General features: G+C 40.2%; 1 protein-coding gene across 1 annotated transcript; it reads right to left on the bottom strand.

Annotated features, from left to right (window-relative positions):
- Positions 1-580: 580 nt before the first annotated feature.
- Positions 581-9649, bottom strand: gata4 (GATA binding protein 4). Its single transcript, XM_041063700.1, has 6 exons — positions 8897-9649; positions 3727-3893; positions 3460-3585; positions 3028-3109; positions 2654-2790; positions 581-2475 (listed from the first exon to the last, which is right to left on the bottom strand). The coding sequence occupies exons 1-6, from the start codon at positions 9417-9419 to the stop codon at positions 2350-2352; spliced, it is 1161 nt and encodes a 386-aa protein (XP_040919634.1). The 5' UTR covers positions 9420-9649; the 3' UTR covers positions 581-2349.
- Positions 9650-20010: the final 10361 nt, after the last annotated feature.

Raw genomic sequence — 20010 nt, 5'->3', positions numbered from 1 at the left:
GTTTTACTGTTAAACACCTCCTGAGATCTGTAAATCTAAGTTTCCCTGATTACCATTGTGCAGGAGCAGGACTGAAAATGTTACTTAAAAAGAAATGCATAGTATTTGTGAATGCAAACAAGAAAAAAAGTCTTCACATGGGAGCTGAACACCGTGGCTGAAGCTGCACAAGTTCTGCTTCCAGAAAAAAGTAGACATTTTGACCAACATTTAGAAAGCAGGAAGGCATTTAGTCCACAAATGTATGATGGACTCCAGGACCAGAGTTGTAGGGAGATGGTACATGCAGAGTTAATTAGGGAGACACTGATTGAGGACTTCAATCAGTGTACCATAAAGCTTTTTACCAAAGTTCTTGTAAAGTTCACATACGAATATTTACTAATGGGCAGGATGCAGTTTTTCAGAATAAGAGTCAAAAGCCCCGCAGTTTGTTACGAGACTAAACACTGAGAAGATAACGAGGAAGCTAATTTAACACTAATTATTCCACTAATATTCAGTATGCAATTGAAGCAGAATGAATGACACCGAACCTCATATACACCATTTGCATTATATCAAAATGTGTTGTCTTTATTAGGTTCCTCAGTAGAGCTACAGTTGCACACAGAGGAAGGGCACCAGGTAGTGTTAGTGCACACAGAGAAATACACATGTTCATCTCTCACTGTGTCTTTACTTACAATATATCACAAATAGTGTATTACACAATTATACTGGAGTGGAGTTTTTACATATACGCTCATATAGTTGTTATTTTGGTAATTACACGTGGCAGTGTCCCACATTTACACACGTCGCCTCCATGCTTGTCACAAGCAAATTAAAGCAGTATTGCTAACACACTGTACAGTTTAATACAGTACTCCTTCATACAGTTCATCAAACAACCTTCATTTCACAGATGATGATTAGATGATAATGGGGTTTAGGGTTGTGTCTATAATAATAAATAGTAGCAGGATTTTTTTTTCTTTTTTTTTTTTTTCTTGGAATGGCCCTTAAGTATTAAAGAAGTTCTGCTTGTGGATGCACATCTGCACTTGTGTCAGCAGAGGGAGCTATGTGACAGTAATTCCATCCACATCATATTGGTTATCATGTATTTTTTCAACTGTCAGTACTGACTTCACTCTCTTGAGTAGATCATGTCACTGGTGTTGAGGAGTGATGGGTGTCAAGAGCGATTCTGTCTCTGTTACAGAGGCTTTACAAGAAATAATTATGACTTGTTTGTCTTTGTAGAATTACTTGGAGGCGAAAGGTCAGTTTTACTTTCATGGATATAAAGAGTAGGTGGTTAAACCTAAACCTGTAGTGGATTATATTTAAAGGATCAGTTCAACCAAACCACACACAAAAGAAAACTCGTTGACCTCCAGTGACACTCTGCCATGTAAATGGTTTGTGTTTTCTTGGTGTGGACGTATAAGCTGCTAAGACTTCTGCTGCTACCCCCATTACAACTGAGGAGCTTATAAATAATTAAACATTTGAAGAACTCAGTGGCAACATGTCTTATCAAAACAATGTACCAGACTAAATCACAGTGACTAAATCACAGAAAGTCACATACAAAATACTGAAAACTGACCACACTGAGGTCTGTGGATTACCAGCACGTTTTGTCCCATCCTGAGACGTTGCTACTGAGTTTTTCAAACATCACTTACAAATGTGGATTTCCACTGTGTGTGAAATTATATAATTGTTAGTTTTCTTATTTAAACAAATTGACCCTTTAAGCACACCCACTACAACACGTCCATGGTGCTGCCTTTGTCAAAAAAATGTCCTGCTGTGATTGTTTGCACATTTTGTTTGTCATCATTTCTTTGGCAAATTTTCCATAACAATATTCAAATCACTAAAATGAAGAAAAGACAAATATACTGAGATAAAAATAACTCAGGGAGATAAACGCCTGACCATCACTGTTATTTGTCACTGGCTCATGTTACAGTTTTAGTCGAGCACTGGCACGGCACATGAGAGTGACAAGAAAAAAAGTTATCTTCTATCACAGCTGCAGTTTTTCATATCAGAACTTGTCGTGTGAATCTAATCACAGAGCTGCTCTTTCACGATTGTCTAACACAAACTCTGTTCGAGTCCCTGACTGCTGCGATTGTACACAGAGTATCTGTGCGGTGATGTTTAAGATCTCCATTTCTGTAGTGGCTCCCGTATTTCTGTCCCAGATCTTTGCACTGAAGGCACTGTACATACGCCTTGTAGGAGGCTGTGGGATCATCTGCACCCAGAGCAGCAGTCCGCTTTCCCCAGACTCTAGTCTGCTAGGAGAGTTTAATCTGTATAGATGAGTTGGTTTGAGATGCTGGTCTTCTAAGCCAGGATTAGGTTGTTCCAGGGCTCAGCTTTGGAGCCAGAAGACCCGCTGTGGCCCCCAGGGGACATCTTAAGAGGAAGGGCCCCTCCTTGAGCTGCCATGTAAGCTGGGAGGGCTGAAATCTAGAGGGACACAGAAGAAAATGGTGAGGAGACCAATTTAAATTGTCCTATGTGGCTGTTTAAGTGGTTTAACTATAGTCTGTGTTTCTACTTATTCTGTCATCACAACCAGATCTTCTCACAAACTCCTTATATCCTTATAACTCTGTATATATTATATTCTCTGAAAGTAACTTACCTGTGTGTGTGTGTTGTGGTGTGTGTACAAGCTGTGAGTCTCCGGCTCTGTCTTTATCTGACGAGGCTCCTCGGCGGCGGCGGTGGCGCGGGGAGTGCTGCTGTGTGTGACTGGAGTCCCCTCACTGCCTGGAGTCCCTGTGGAGCACAGAGCCACGGTCACCATACATGTGCAGCCAGCGAACACACACGGGTGGAGCTGTGCGACGTGACATCTACACTCAAGGGGTAAGGACAGTATGGGAGGACTACAAATGGCTGCTCTGGTTTTGAAACAGGATTTGTTTAAAATTCACAAAACTTCTGAAAGCTGCATAACTGCCGTTTCATCTTATTACATAATTAGACTAAATACCATTTATTTTTGAAACTCACCAGTTTGGGACTTGTTGAGGTTCTTGGGTTTGCGTTTTCGGGTCTGGATCCCCTCTTTCTTCATAGCCAGGGGTCGGGGTACCTGTCGAGGCAACAAGGCAAGGAAAGAAAGTGAAGTATGATTGAGGTGGTGAGAAGTGCAAATTTTGTGCAAAGATTGATTTTCAAAAACTCTTTGAATGACCATCTTGTTTATCACATTTATGATGGATTCCAACCATCCAGTGGTTTAAGGTCATTTAGTCATTTAGTCTTAAGTATAAAGACTTTTTTAAATCTGCAGAGGCTCTGGGAGAGATTTTTAATTAGTTACATTATTATGGGATGGCGTGCATTTGTCTTGACATCTGTACATTTAGATCGTCTGCATGTATTTTTTTATTTTATGTGATATGTTAAAATGACAGGATTAAGATTCACTATCTCTCTTACCCCGTGGAGTTTCATATAGAGGCCACATGCGTTGCAGACTGGCTCCCCCTCTGCGTTTCGTCGCCACAGGGTGGTGGTTGTGGTGTGACAGTTGGTGCAGGACAGGCCCACCCTCCTCGAGGCGGACTGTCGTGCATAAAACATGTCAGTCAAGAATGAAGAAAGAGAAAGAAGATGGAAATTTTATTTTTATTTATCAAAGAGGCAAAAAAAAATCTCTAATGTAGAATTTCTGATTAATTTGTTGTGCTTCCTGCTGTCACCCACCAGTCGTCTTTGGGGTTTGATGAGAGGTCTGTTGATGCCATTCATCTTGTGGTACAGCCCACAGGCGTTACACAGGTAGTGGCCTGTACCATCCCTCCTCCACAGGGGGGTCGACATCGCCCCGCAGTTCACACACTCTCGCCCCTCAGCAAAGTCATCAAACAAATCTGAACAGAGATGATGAGTAAGAAATCAAGTTACGTGTGGGAAACATTGTTCTTTCTCTTGTACGAAATTTACTCTCTTTATCGTTTGACCTCAGTTTAAGGATCTCAACATACTTCATGAAGTGAAATAGATTATTTAACTCTCAGGCAAAACTGAGATACTGGTTAAGCTGAAATTTGCTTGTTGATCAAGCTGATTTTCTGAAGATCAATTCAGTCAACCATCTCAGAGCAGATTAAAATGATTAAATTAATTCCCATGTATTACTTAGCACAGGCTCGGTTTCAGTTCAGGAAACCAAACCAAGAAATATTCTGATCCTTAGAGAAATCAACTTCCAGCTGGGCTCACGCCACAAAGATTCTTTCCATCCTCTTTTAATAAACAGTCTCCTGCACTGTCAAACCCTGATGGGGTGATTATGCAGCGCAGTGATGTCTCTACACCAGCAGGAGGTGCAGGCTGCAGTCACGCAGGCCCACACAACAGCAGCCTGGAATCCCTCCTTATCTCACAACTCCCCCTGAGATAAAGAGTCGGCTGGAAATAGAGACGGAGTAGAGCTCCATCATAATCAAATAGAGACTCCGTGTCTATCACATCTCCTTCTCCCTCTCTCTCAGATAGCACGACATCTGATGAACGTAATCTTCACTCTCTCATCTGGCACATAACAGAGTATCTCCCAAGAGCCACTTAGCTGCTCCGGGGTAGGAGACATCAATCTGTGGTGCTGAAGTGACAGATTCAGATCCTTTCCTCTTCCATTTAGTGGCACAGGTTACAATGTTTATCAGCTAAGCGAGGTTATGTCCAAAATAGCTTGAGGAATTGTGGAAAACATTGATTTAAAACTCAGAGATTTACATTTAAATGGCATCATAATGTGTTTCTAACCATACACTTGGCTGTCTGTAGTTACTCTTCTGCAGAGAGTATAAATCTGGCCTCCAACTGTTCCTCCCTCGCTGCAGAGAGTAACAGGAATGGCAGTGATACATATGCAGGCCTCCTCCAAGGCTGAGAGCAAAACAGAGACAGCAGGGCACGCTAACCTTGAGCCAGGCAGCAATTGTAGCCAACACAACGCAGCAGCATAAGACAATACACAAAAGAAACACTGCACTGTCCGTTTCTATCTAAACAGAGGTTTATTTTTTTCCGCTGTATAAATGTCAGGGTGTATCTTTATCAGATACATGCTGACAATCAGGGTGCAGCTTAAAAACAGCCACATTAAGGCTTCAGCAGGCCAAAGGTTAAAATGGAATAAAAGACTCTGTGATAGTGACACATGTGCAGAGAAACAGTCCCAACCGGTTATTGAATGGTGTGTTTTAATCATGACAGCTGTGAGGCTAATAATGAGTTACAATACCAACACTTAAAAACAACTAAGTTCATTTGTTCTGATGGATGTGGTCACTCGTTGTTTTGGATAAAAAGACAAGGCATAAACTGGTTAAACCAACACAAATGCAGGACATGAATATATTAAGAACCTGTTAATAATTCAATACCTAGAGGGGCTTTACTCAGTGGTGAAAAGTACTTTTAAAGTAAAGTACATGTTTCCAGTTTGTGCTGCATTTCAGAGGGAAATATTTTAGTTTATAATCCACAACAATTATCTGATAACTGCAGTTTCTAGTTACTTCACAAATTTGACATGATGAGCCTGTAAAATATGATTCACTGTTATAGGTTAAAGTAATACTATAGGAGTAAAGTCCTGCTCACTGTTTCAGTGATAATCTAGAAATGAAATGTATACTAACACACACAGAAGCCATGTTTCTGTGTTTATTACTTTTTATTTAAACATACTTAAGTAACATTTTCAGTGCAGGTGTTTTACTTATTATGTGAACTGTAATTTTTACAGTTTAATGTTGTTACTTTTGCTTCCTTGTTCTTCATTTTTAAAAAAATTCCATTGATGTTCATGATGTATATTTTATGCTCAGTGCTTTTTAAAATTTACTGCAGAGAAATTTGTAAATTTGTAAAGTTCTTTAAAGCTTGTTAATTTCCAAGATGACACAGAAAGGGAGAGGTGTGTTTTGCTTGTATAAAAGGGAAACACATTTCACTTTTATGATTTCAGAAACATAGACTGATAATTCAGGTATTGTATTATTAGAGACTAAAATAATGACAGTTACAAAAAAAATGTAAGTGCTCTTTTGTCCTTGAAGGAATTATTTTGCTGTTTACATTTACAGTTTAAGTGAGATCAAACTTAAGAAAAGAAGAATGATTGATAAACATTTTTTCACAAAAACTATGTTCAAGGCAAATTTTAACAGATGTGTTTCTAAGCCATTTTAAGCTCAAAGTTACATTTCTCAGGCAAAATAAGATATTCTATCATTAAAATTTTAATTTAAGCAATTTTAGAACATCCCAATCCCCAACCATCCCAATTTTAACAGGATTTCCTCTGTGGAGCAAATATCAGTGAAATGTTTTACTTTTTTTTTGTCCTTCTTTCATTCACTCAGTTGAAAAGCCAAGTTACTCCTGAAGGAATTTCCCTTCTAGTCACTGATACAATAGAGCCTTTCACTACGTGGCTGAATGCCACTGAATTAAACACTGAAGTTTGATTTAGTATGATGATATTAGAAAACAATGTGATGTGGCCTGTTACCAAAAGTGTTTTCTTCCACCTATAAAACAGGAGCAATTATTTAACAGGCTATACTGTGAGTTCAGCATGATTGTAATCAGATGAAGAGGTTAGATTGGATCAGTGCTCGTATCTGTTACAGCTGATCTTTCTCTCTTTCTTCATCAAGCAGTTCAAGGGGATGACCTAGTAGGTGTGAACGTTCAGTCTATTCACATTATCAACATGCAGGTCACATATTAATTGGCAGACAGAAAGAGCAGCTGATGGCTATAAATGAGGAAGTAATCAGCTGTTAATCAGCTGTTAATTTGATTAAAAAACACAGACACTCATAATAAAAAGCTCAATTATACTTCGAGAGAAGATAAAGAAATTGAAATGAATGAGACGCCCGTTGCTCAAAATGCAGATAATGGAGAAACATGGGTCAAACAAGCTCACGTCTGATCAGTGATGTTGGCCATACACAGAGCAAGTCAAAGCAACGAAATACTGACAACCTGAGCAAAATCAATAGATTGTGAAATCGCTGTGATTCTATATGGTCCAGAGTACACTGCAACCTTCAGCTATAGGCCAAATTCACATCCTGTACAGGGAGCTTAAAGTCAGTCAGTCAGATTTGAGCCTCAGCTTCAGTCCACTAATCCACAAATCACAACTAATTCATATGTAAAACAAAGAAATAGGATTCTCAAAATTCTATAAATTTTGAAAAACAATTTTCACTGTATCCTCAGTAAAAAAAAAAAAAAATAAAAAAAAAAAAAAGGACTCTTCAGTTGAGCACTGACTTCTGCACTGCTGATCCGGATCAGATCAGATTCCCCAAACACCATCAAATAAAATCTGACCTGATCCACCAGGCCACAGTCAAACACAGCTCATAAATTATAATCCTCAGAAACTGTTATCAGTTCAGCTCAAGCTAAATGTTCATTTCATCACCTCAGTGATGTCTCTTTAATTTGATAAAAATGTAAAAAAAAAAAAAAAAAAGTTAACTCATTTAGAATATATTTATTTCATTTACAGTCTGAACTATTATCTATGTTTTATTAATAATAGAAAATTATACTTTACTCTTCTAAAAACAGACATGTTTTTTTTTTTTTTTGCAGCAGTAAAATTCAAAATAAAGTTAAATTACTTTGTGTTATTTTTAGGTGTTGAATGAGGCAGAAAACAATAGGCTTTATAGTTAATAATGTAATACATCTTAAACACTGTGCATTACATCGCTGTACGTTACATGTGGTTTGAGTCTCAACTAACTGTATAACTCTGAGCAGGAATACATTTTTTAGGAATAATAATAAGATTATAAACATCTTCCAAACGATACTGTGTGCTTTTTGATCCATGCTCCTCACAAAACACTTGTGAATTAGGAATCGTTTAATTCATTAAAAAAGACGAACAAAATCCGAGGTATAAAAATATATAAAGTACAAAAACAGACTCGTATTTGCGGTGAATTTATGGCCGCACACTTCTCGTGTTCAGCCCGTAACTTTTTAAAATTCGTCATGAGGTTAATGAGGGTGTTTCTGGTTGATGTGTTGTTTATATCAGACGAGAGGGGAAGTCCTGCTTCATTTAAATCTGATGTAAGCAGTAGCAGCCACTCAGTCACACAGTCAGATCTTTAAAAAATAAAATGATATTTACAAAAAAAGAAATAAAAAATAGGCCTAAAGTTTAAACTTGCCTTGTAATTCAAAGGCATCTGATTGATTCGTTTTATACCAGAATTTGTCTTTAAGTTGTGCGAAATGTAAACCACACATTTAATCGCGATGTATTGTATTATCAGTCTTATCATACTATTTTTAAATGTGATTTTTAAACCATGTTTCAGGACCTTTAGATTATTGCAGCTTGAATATCGCTGGGCCTTAATTAAGAGATTACTAACAGAGTTTTTCTGCAACATGCAGACCAAACTTTATTTTTATTTTTTGTCAGCATGTTGTATGTTAATAATAATGAATATTTAATATTTTCAGATCTGTTCTGCAGCAGAACTTGTGTTCATTTTTTCGAGGACACATTTCCAGTCAGGCCTTGCGACCTTTCACCTCCTGTACGTGTCTTTTTTATGGTTATTTGTTGTATCTAAATTAATTAACTTTGATTTTAATTTAATAAAAGAGACATGCTGCTGTTTATTTATCAGCTGCATGTACACTTTTCTGTCTGTGTGGTGACAGCGAAGCTGAGAGTTTGTCATCTCTTATTTTTCTGAGTGAAATATCAAAATGTCCAAACACCTTTTATTAACAGAAAATGTTCTGCATGAAACTTATACAATATATTTAAATGTCAAAATAAAAATAATATGTTTTATATTTTCCCGTTACTCACCTATGTTTGGGTGCCGTGCTGCGCATGGAGGAGCACCAGTTTGGAGACCGTGGAGGACCGGGCTATCGAAAGGAGACGCCGGCCACGTTCCACCCACGTTGGGGCTCATGTAGGCCGGGTAGGGGCTGTGGTACGACCCGCCGAGGCCCCTGGCGCCGTAGTGCTCCCTCCCGTTTGCAGAGATGTTTAGCGGACTGGTGTAAGAGGCTGCCGTCTCCCGGGCCGTGGCCACCCCGGAGGACAGAGGCGGGCTGGTGGAGAAGGTGAAACGCGGAGACACCGGGGAGTGGTTGTACGAGGGCACCGAGTCTGCACCCGGCTGCGCCCAAGCAGAGTGGCTCGACGCGGGGCTGCTCTGCTGCGACGCACCGGGCGTCTGGAGGTAAGGCAGCGCCGGGATCATCGGGGTGACGACCCGGGTGGTGGGCACATAAACCGGAGAGGTGCCCGCCGAGGCGTTGTGGAGAAATCCGGCCTCATAAGAAGGGGGTCCGTGGTTGGTTGTCATTATGCCCTGGTACATATCCTCTGCTTGAAGCTGGACATCCGTGTTGATAGAAGGGATAATGACAGTTTGGATGCAGCTACGCGCAAAATCAGTGAGTATTAATGCAAAAACATGTGGTTTGAAACAATCCGCAAAGCCCTGTCGTCCTTAATAAAAGCAGATCTGCTGTTAAGTCAAGCAAAGATCTCCGCAACATTCAGAAAATTAAGAATAAAGTGAGAGAGGAGACCTGAGACAGGAGGAGTGAGAGACTATACCTTGTGATCAAGATCCAGCTGTTATCATCTCTCTCTCTCTCTCTCTCTCTCTCTCTCTCTCTCTCTCTCTCTCTCTCTCTCTCTCTCTCTCTCGCTCGCTCCCCCTCTCTCTCCCCTTTCATGCCAAAAAAAGTTCAAATGTTTAAAATTTCATTAAAGCTTGATGATATTACAAAAATTCAACCAACCAAATTATATTTCGTTTTTATTCTGGACATTTCTTAGGTGCCATGGATTCTTTATTTTCTGACTTATTACATCCTGGCTGTTTGTCGGTATAAGGAAAATAGGTCGCTCTTTCCCTCATGTTTGTGGATTTTATTAAGTAAGTACGTTTTAATCCATAAGTAACTTTTTCTTTTATTTATTTATTTAGTGAGTTAAATTCGTACATGAAAACATTTGCTGATCCTGTAGCGTCTCAGTCTTTTCTTCGCTGCCACAGACAGTGAAAGCTGCTCAGTTTCTATTTCTAAACGATTAAATGAATTTAAAACATGTGTTATTAAAATCATTTTGAACTCTGGACATTTAAGTAACTTTTATTTATAGATGTTTTGTCATGGGACAAACTGAAGCCTTCGGTCACTGAATATTCCCTCACTGCCAGCTCTCTTTATTATTTATCAAACTTTTTTTTTTTCGTTAATCTGAAATGATTTGTGGGATATGATCTATGGCTCTAAATCGTTTGTGTGTTTTATTTTAAACTGTCCCTTAAAACGAACTCCATTTTTCACTAAATGGTGATTGGTGGGTGGTTTATACCCGAGTAATCTTTTCGAGAAAATCACCATGGTATCCTTTTTTGTGTTTTAGCGTTCAGCTGTCCCTACTTTTCTCCTTCGGTCTTATTTACAGTTATAATCATAATCACATGTTTAGGCTATTTTCCTTTTCTGCAAACGGATATAAATATTTATCCTACGGTCTTGAAGCTGATTCAAGAATCAAACCACTGGAAAAAAAAAAAAAAAACTCGGTATATTTTGCAGCAGGGTGGTGTTTTACAAGCTGAAAATGGATTATGAACGAAAGTGTGATTATTGTTGGGTAAGCGATCAAGATACTGACTCATCAATTAACCGTGAGCAACTAACTTATTTATCCATTATCAGACAGAAGGCTTTTAGTTTGAAGGAATATTCTACACATTTTATGGATATTTTCGAGGAGCATTGCTGTAAAGACGTCAGCTGTGACCTGGAGGGTCCAACAAGCCCTTACTGATTTGTTTCAATTTGTTATCACATGACTTATTGACTTCCACGTTGTGTTAAACTGGTAATTACGTGTCTTACATGAAACGTCTGCCTTTTTCTTTTCCTAGACAAAAATGAAGAATTGCGCTGGATGCTTGACGCGCCTTTAGTCGGAAGTCTCCGGCTGCTGTTGTCCTCAGGAGGACAGATTTATACCTGTCATCAACACCAGTGAACGTAAACACACGAGGCCATTTCATTGTGCAGCCACTTCCCACTGACAGCCTCTCATTGAATTATGTGACTCTATGCAGGCTGCCAATAAAGCCCTGTGTGTGTGTGTGTGTGTGTGTGTGTGTGTGTGTGTGTGTGTGTGTGTGTGTGTGTGTGTGTGTGTGTGTGTGTGTATAATACCTTAAATTATTATTATTATTATTATTATTATTATTATTATTATTATTATTAACATTATCTGATAGAAGGCTATTAGAGGTGTCCCAGTAATCCAAGCCAGTGAGTCATCCACATGTCCAGTAGCAGGTCCCTGGATCTGGAGCAGGGACCTCCAGGTTCAGGGACCTGCTGTATTCCATTTAGCTGTATTCCAGCTAAATGGAATACAGCCTTCATTAATCTTAGTAATTACAGCTGTGGTTTTCCTGGTGTTAAAAATTTCATTGCTCAGTTACAAAAATTGTAACTGAGCAATGAAATCAAATGAAAATCAAAATTTTATGTTGATGTCTGTGTCCTACAGGAAACACATATTTTGTTGGGCTCAGTGATTAATAGAAGCACCAGAAAGTTTCTTTAAAAGAGGAAAGAACCTTAAAAAATTTACCTGAAACCCTGGATGATTTTTTTTTTTTTTTAATTGCATAACAGCCTTTCTTTTAAACTCAGACATGAAGGTCGGCTCATTGACCAGCAGGGGCCTGCAGATGTTAGTATTTCAGATAGTTAGTGATGTTAGTTAGTTATCAAGTAGCTCTGATAAAAGAAAAGACCTGTATGGGTGTATCATACATCGATCGATCGATTGATCGATCGATCGATCTATGTGTACATGAACTTTTATTTCAGTTGCATTTGTTATACAGTAGTATTGATTCTCTGCCCCCCACCCTCTCTTGTAGAAGTCCAGGCAAATAGAGCAATATTGCCTCAATGGAAATGGGGAACTGTCATCAATGTGTAACTGCAGGCTGATAACACATCCACCAATTGCTGGCTAATAATATCAGGGCGTGGTGTTGTTAGCTTGTGAGGGCACAAAGTTGCACCAAAGTCAGAGATGATTCATGCTTTTATGGTTCAAGTTAATGTATAGAGGTTCAGTCTGTGTGCTATTTTTGGGAAGAGGGAGAATGGATCAACACAGCAGAGACTGAAATAAGAATTAATATAACAAAAGACACATGGAGGGTTTTTTTTCTGATGTTGTACAAGAAGTTTGGTGGGAGAGATAATCACTCAGTCGTCATTCAGCAGCAAGAGTTTGTCCTTCTTCTTTCAGGCTGCTGCTGTAAACTACTACACTCTGTAGTCTAATCTGAGCAAATACAGGGTGAAGAGTTTATAAAAATACAGAGAAATCAAACAGAGTTCATCCTCTTTTCTGTTATTGTACAGTACAGTGTGTGTTTTGATTTGTGTGTTTGCACATGCCAGGCTGTATCACTGACAGTGACAGAGGCCAGAGCTCATGAAAACTGTGTATGTGTGTGTGTTTATAACGACGATTCTTTGCAACTGTGTGTGCACTGTGTGTGTTTGCTGTCAGTGTGTATGAATGAGGAGGTGTTGTTTGAGGGACTAGATAGAGATGCTGGAATGTGGCGGACAGCAGCAGACTGTTGCTGAGGAAGGTGTGTGTATGTGTGTGTCTGTGCGTCCAAACCAGGCACCAGGAAAACTGTCCCCGTCCTGGCTGGGGCAGAGACTCAATCATCCGGGGTCGCTGACTTACTTTGGCCCTTCTTCCTCACACACACACACACACACACACACACACACACACACACACACACACACACACACACACACACACACACACACACACACACACACTGCTGCTAGTAGACTCCTGGCTCCAGGAAGAAGACATCAAATGGAGAAGCAGGAAAACCAAGGAGGCAGAATACCCCATCAATATGGACACACACACACACACGTCACCCAATTGTACTCCTTGTTATTCCACATTCTCATGCAGTTTTGCAAACTAAGCTGAAAGTCCTCAATCTTTTTACAAACGGCCTTTCATCTTGTCTCCATCTGTTCTTGCTGACCTCACCTGTTTGTCTTGTTTTATCTGATCAGATTGATCATCGAGGATCCACTCACGTGATAACGCTCATGCTGAAACAGTGCTAATCAATGTTACCTCATCGTGTGTGAAATGGGCTCATAAAGTCCTCTGATTACGTCTGAGGACTCTCAGATTTTTGTCCCTCCCGGATTGGCCTGTTGTCAGTTGTCTCATTGCTTCTGTGGATGGTTTTTGAGACACTGATTAACGTTTATGTCTTTCATTGCTGTAGTTTTTGTACACTCTTATTTGTTTGACTGTTGTCTGTGAACCTAACTGCTCACAGTGAACATTAAAGCTCTACTTTCAACTCAAGACTAAATAAATCTAGGTCTTACTTTGGCTACCATCTTGTTTAACTCATTGTTTTATTCATTAATAAACTAATCTCAGGTTACATCATATATATCCCACAAAAACATCTTATTTGTACACCATGTTGTCCTTGTCCTTGTTAAGTTTTTATTAATGATATTTTGGTTAAAATTAGGGCGAGTTGTTTGGCTCAATTACGTTTTTTTTTGTCATGGTTTCACTCCCTGATTGCATCTTTATGATCTCTATGTATTCAGCATTTATTGTTCTATTATTAGGTACAACTTTCTCGCGGAATCATGCTTATGTGTGTGTCTTAAGTATGCAAGTGTGTGGATTTGTGTGTTATTCTAAGGTATCTGTGTGTAATGCTTGTGGATTAAGTGTGTTTGACCAGGTAAGGTGAGGGAGTCACACTGGGGAGACACAAGTCACTTCAGCAAAGCACCTAGGCTTCAGCAACACTGATCATCTCTCTCTATAACTAGCACACGCACACACACCATTAACCAGGAGTGTGTTTTTGAATAAATTATTAACTCCTCAGTTGCAGGTTCTCATATGTGTCGGGCTCAAGTGCTGAATTGGACTCTTGGTTCACACTGTTTGAAGAGCAGCGCAAACACATCACACAACACTCAATTACAGATGATAAGAATTCAATTATCAAAATCTCTTTTGTCCCTGATGGTCTCCAACGTTTGTAAAGCTACTTAGCCAATTCACTCACACAAACGTTTGAATATTTCTTTGACGCTTGTATGCTAATATTTGAAATTCCACTCCTGGGTGTTGCTTGCTTAAATGTCAGCTATAAAATTGAGAAAAATCTTAATGAAGTTCTGTGGGTGACATGTTACAGTCATGTGAGCTCTGTGCAAAAGATTTTAAATGCAAAATCCAACACTGATCCAACATTGACCAATCATATTGGCCTGATATCTGACTGACAGCCTCATAGCAGGGTGTCCTATGATACTGAGAGTGTGTGTGAACATTTGAGTGTGTGGGTGTGGGTGTATGTAAGCTATAGCGAATGTATTTTTAGCAGTGAAGACTCAGGGATCCCAGGACCTCTCCCTGTGATAAGCAGTGGCCAAAGTCCGCAAGCTAGAGAAGGCCTGAAGAGCAAACAGGGAACACACACACACACACACACAGAGCTTGTGTTTAATATGCTGATGCATAGGGTTTAGTTGAAGTGTGATGTGGAAGGTAGATGGAAAACTGTTTGTTTGTACGTGGAGGGGCAAGTTGGGGGTAAGATTCAGGTTAGGCAAAGGTGAGGTGATATCATCACAACAATGGATTCTGGTGTCTATGAAGAGTTCACGCAGAGTTCATGCAGAAAGGGTTAAGGTGTCAGTGAGACTAAAATGTAAGAAGATGCAGAGTGGCATGGAGAGAGAATTACAGAAAGAAGGTTTGGAAACAAGTGTGTGAATTTGTTTGTCAGTGTCAAAAACACGCTCCTCCTGTCAGTCAAAAGCTGGCTCCTCCCTCTCTGAAAGTGCTGTAAGAGAAAATAAAAACACAATGAGGAAGCTAGAGGAGAAAAGGTGCCTCAATCCAGGGACTGTCATAGCGCACATGTCCGATAACAGCAGGAATATTTCTGTTTGGACAAAGACAGGAGGGGCCGTGGAGGAGAAAAGTTTAACAAATTGGTTAAGTCTGGAAAAAAAGAAGTTGAAAGTGGGCGAGGAAAGAGAGAGGGAATGTCAGAGAGGAGGAGAAGGGAGATGCCACCAGACAGGAGGAGCAGTGGAAAACAAAAGAGGCTCCACACTCTGCTCTGTCTTATCTGTCTGAAGGTCTTATCCACCGCTGGCTCTGTTAGTGTAACCCCATTCCCTCCTTCCCTCCCTGCTGGCCCACAGCTCTCCTTCCACCTCATCCCTCCATCTCCAACCCCCTCCCCCCTTCCCACCCCTCCACTGCTTGCTGTGGACCCCGTTATCAGGCCAGGGCTGACGTCAGGGGGCCCGCTGGTGCTAGGGGGCCGGAGACGGAGGCTGATAGCGCGGCAGAGGCTGCCTCCACACAGGCTGTGGGAACCGCGGGCCCAGCCCACCTTGACCCAGTGGCCCTGCACGTCCACCACGAAAATGCACACAGACTCGAGGAAACACTGTACGGTTAATTCATGAAAATGCACACACAATGTTTGTGAATTTCTGGGCGTTCTGGACACAATTACAGTTATAAACTTACACATGGTGGGTATTTTTAGGCTGAGACCAGTATTTTTGATACTCAAAATGGTTAAACTTGATGACTTTTAGACCAACAAAATAAGAAATTAAAATTAAATTAACTAAATTTATTAAAAATTCACAGGGTGACCTCAGATTCTTTTTATCCTAGCTGTGGCCCTGACACTCATCCATGTGTGTCTCTCCATATCAGAGCTGATAAAACGTGTACTCCTACACAAAGGTGAACAAAACACACAAAACTGTGTTTTTGTGTGCTTATTATGTTCTCAGATTGGATACAGGGGTTTTCCGTTTTCATAGACTCCACAGTCTCTTTGAGCCTCTATAAAATAAACAGAAGGATCTCGTCCACTGCAGAAATAAATTGCTCAGTTAATGAGCTGTTTCTTATCAAAATTCCCAAATGCCAAACATCTCAATAGGAGGGTCTTCTAAACCACTTCTATAAAAATTTGTTTGCCGCACATATATCCCAAAGCAGCAGATTTTTTGTCATTTCTTATCTCCCATTATTTTTGTCACAATATTTCAGTGAACTTTCATTTAACAAAAGTTCACAAGTTCGGGGAATCACTTTATGCGTCATAAGTTACATGTTTTCAACCTCACTCTAGAAATCAATCATTTCCCCAAACACCCGCTTGATAAAACTGTACATCAGATGACATTTAGGCTAAAGATAAAGCTGAGGTTATTTTTTTGTGACACTCGTCAGCCCATTTGTCTCCATTAAAGACACTGCAGCAGCGGTGCACAGATTATGATGTCAGGTTTGGTTTGTGTCCATAAAACATTAATCCACCGGAGGAAAAATCAGGGAATTAATTGTCAGAGACCAGGTTAAGGAGGCACTTAGCCCCAAGTGGTGGAATGGCTATTGTCATGCCAGGAAATGTGTGTTGGTGTGGGTCAACAGGTGTAAGTTTGATCTGTGGGGAGTGACTGCAAAGTGGAGGGCTGCAGCAGACGAAGCTGGCAAGTTTCACATCATTAGTTGCAGGTGCAGCACTCCCAAAGAGAGCAAACACACACACACGCACACACACACAGACCTATGCCATCTAAACCTTGTTAACTATCATCCCACAGCATCAGCACATCCACCAGAACCACCTAAATCAACCCTTTTCATTTCCTTAGTTCTGGGTTGACTCACTTATGGTAATGGGAGTGAATTGGACCATCAATCTGCCAGTTACACACACATATATTTCCACATCTTCCTACGTGCGTGTCAGATGTTTTCGGAGATGGATCTGTCGGATGGGGAGTGGAGACACACTTATCAGTGTGTTGTCCTCGATAAGGCGGAGAAGATTTGTAACGGTTGTGGTCGGTCAGTCCAGGATTTGAGTGTGCGCCCGTATTTGTGTCTATTGCTCTTTCTCTCTTACTCTGACCTCTTCTCAGCCGAGCAAGTGGGAGGAAGAAAAGAGTGGCCTTGACAGAGCGAGAGGAAGGGTGAGATGTAAAATAAGAAGCAGCAAAAGAAAGAGTAAGTTTCTGAGTTGCTTATCCTCCACCTCTCGCTGTCATTTTCTCTCACTCTCTTTGTCAGACGCACACTCCCTAAATTTCACCAGTGGCCATGGTGTGCCTGGGTGTAAATAACCATAAAATGAGTGGGAGATTGGGAGTGGAGGTGCAACAGTAAAAATAAATGAAAGCTGCACTCAGGGTGCACTCTTACTGTAAAATGTTTTGGTGCATGGGAAAAAGAAGACAATGCAACTTCATTCTGATATCGATGACACTGTGGCAGCAGTTCACAGCTTAGACTTTGAACGTCCTGTGGATTCATCACCAGATTATTTGTAATATTGTGGTCTTATCTGCAGGAACTCTGAGAAACATGTACCGGGCACTTTTATGAAATTGTTTTGATTGTATCAAGCGGCAAACATTTTGGCTGAATGTTGAAGTCAATGCATAGATGACTGAAGATGCAAGTCTTCAAATGGTCAACAACAAACAACTGTTCACTCCATTTAAAAGGTTCACAATGCAGGTAAAAGGTTAAAGGAGGTTTAAAACGTTTCTTTAGTGCTTGAACAGGCTCAGTCGCCTTCCTGCAGGGCTGATGTTGTATTTGCAACAGTATAAAAGTATCTGTTGTCACACAGCTTGTACATGTATAATTGTTATAGCACACACACACAAGCTAAACCGCAGCTGGGTGTGTAACATTGCTGAATGCCTGGAAAACCATGCAGCAGTTGGCAGTTTATGCTCGTGTTATATACTGTATTATGCTTAGAAAATTGCAGTATATGTGGAAACAGCCTCAGTCAATCAGAAGTTATTAAGTTGATTTTCAGTTTTGCTGTAGAAAGTAACATTGGAACCAACCACTGAATCTCAAATGTTGGATCTTCTGTCTGCAAAAAGCACACTAAACTGCTCAAAGACCGTTTTGGATGATGTTAAAGATTCTGTCTGTGATTATTGACCAGAAGATTGATTCATTGAGAAGTTGTAAATCACAAAGAGCAATGTTATTTTTTTCAGGTCATCAACATGTGATCACCATCCAACCCACAGTATGACATCAGTCTTCTGCCATTCTGCTTGTCTCAGTGCCCCCCTCTCTGCCCTCGGGGTGACATGATAAACTTGGGCCTCATTAGTCTTTTTAATTGGTCCAGAACAGTTGTAGTGGACCAGTCTGTGGTCTGGCCAAATGCCAGGCTAAAGTAAACCGACCCTCCAGAAACACTGTACAGGCCGAGCAACAGATCAGAGTGCAACATCAAGCCTGACAAAGACAGTATTTAATTTAACCAAGTATTTAACCAAGGAGTGGGGGGGGGGTTAATTGTTTATTTCTGAGTTTAATAGAAAAGAAAACATTTTAGTTTTCAAAATGTTGCTCATGGACCTGCCTTGTTAGAGTTTTAAAATCACACCAGGAAATTATTTCTAAACACAGCTACTCCCTCTTATATCCACCAAACTGTGATCTTAATGCTAAAAGACTTAAAACACTTATTCTTCAACTGTTCAAAACAGCCTTTTCTTCCAAAGATGAGCAATAAATAGATAACTTTAAAAGATTAAAGTTTATCCTTATGGGGAGCATTTTTAAATTTGTATTTTTTTGCTGATATCTTTAATTTGTATGAACACCTTTAGCCTGTGTGTGTTTCTTTTCTGTTGCTGTACGTGTTTTAGTGTGCGCACAAGCATGCATGTGTGAATTAGATGGTGTATGTGTGCGCACCATGGCGTCTGTAGTTTGTGGGGAATCCATCAAAGCTTATCATTATAAGTAAACATGACAGAGTGGACAAAATGTCTTGTGCGCCGCCAGACCTGCTATCTAACCACAAGCCATATCTGTGATGATGGACTGATGTGGCGCTGGCTTGGACTAACCAGAGTCTGAGTGTGAGAGTGGGAGTGTACATCTGAGGGCACACAGGCACAAACACACACACAAGAACACACACATCAAAAGGAGTACACATGTAGACACTCAGACACAGTAAGCACACACTCATTTTACCTTTAACATGGCCCTTATATCTTTGGCCTCTCAAAGGAATACTGCCTTTACAGTACCTGAAAAGTTGACTTATCGCACAATCATAAATGGGCAGGCACAGTCATAATTCATATAGGAATTTATAGCTGTTATTTATTGGCCGGTGTTTGCTGGGGTCCATAGTTTTACCCATGAGTTACGAAGAGACTGGGTTTTTTTCTTCTGAAAAGTGATCGTTATGGTACAGGACATGCCCCTTTTTATGGCAGATGAGATCAGAGGAGAGTTTAGGATTGCTGAGAGAGATTTATTAGAAATGTTTGCTAATAGTTCATGATCTGTACTCATTATCGTGGTTTCACTGAGTGTTACAGTATAGACCTCTGGTAGCATGAACTGCAGTATGTCAAGTAAGGTTATCAAAAGTCGTGAAATTGTATGGGGAATGAACATCCATCTCTATACCATGTTTAAAGCTTTTTCACATTTGCCCAAGGAGAGGTTTCTTAGCATTTGTGTGTGCTTGCGTGTACGTGGAGGTAACTCTGTGTGTTCCCCTACTTGTTACAACACCACTGATAAGCAGGGTAAACAATCATGCACTGTTTGCTCCCCTACCATGGTCATGTGATCAAAAAGCACTGATGAGAGGGTGTATGTGAGTGTTTGAGGGGGTGGTATTCTGCCTATATCCATCACTTCTTCAGGTTTCTTACACTGCCACTCCTTCCTCGAGCTGCTGCTCCTGCACTGTCTGGGCATTTAGCTTTAAGGGCAAAAACCCCAACATTGATAACCTTTCTCCTGCTGTTCAGTTC

This window comes from Toxotes jaculatrix, chromosome 19 (genome assembly GCF_017976425.1).
Source record: "Toxotes jaculatrix isolate fToxJac2 chromosome 19, fToxJac2.pri, whole genome shotgun sequence".
Taxonomy (NCBI): domain Eukaryota; kingdom Metazoa; phylum Chordata; class Actinopteri; family Toxotidae; genus Toxotes; species Toxotes jaculatrix.
This window is presented reverse-complemented; position numbering and strand designations above follow the sequence as displayed.

Coding starts and splice junctions, on each gene's coding strand:
- gata4 (XM_041063700.1), bottom strand. CDS start 9,419: ATGTACCAGGGCATAATGACAACCAACCACGGACCCCCTTCTTATGAG. Junction 2,791..3,027: donor CCTCAACAAGTCCCAAACTG/GTGAGTTTCAAA, acceptor TGTGCTCCACAG/GGACTCCAGGCAGTGAGGGG. Junction 2,476..2,653: donor ACCACAACACACACACACAG/GTAAGTTACTTT, acceptor GTGTCCCTCTAG/ATTTCAGCCCTCCCAGCTTA.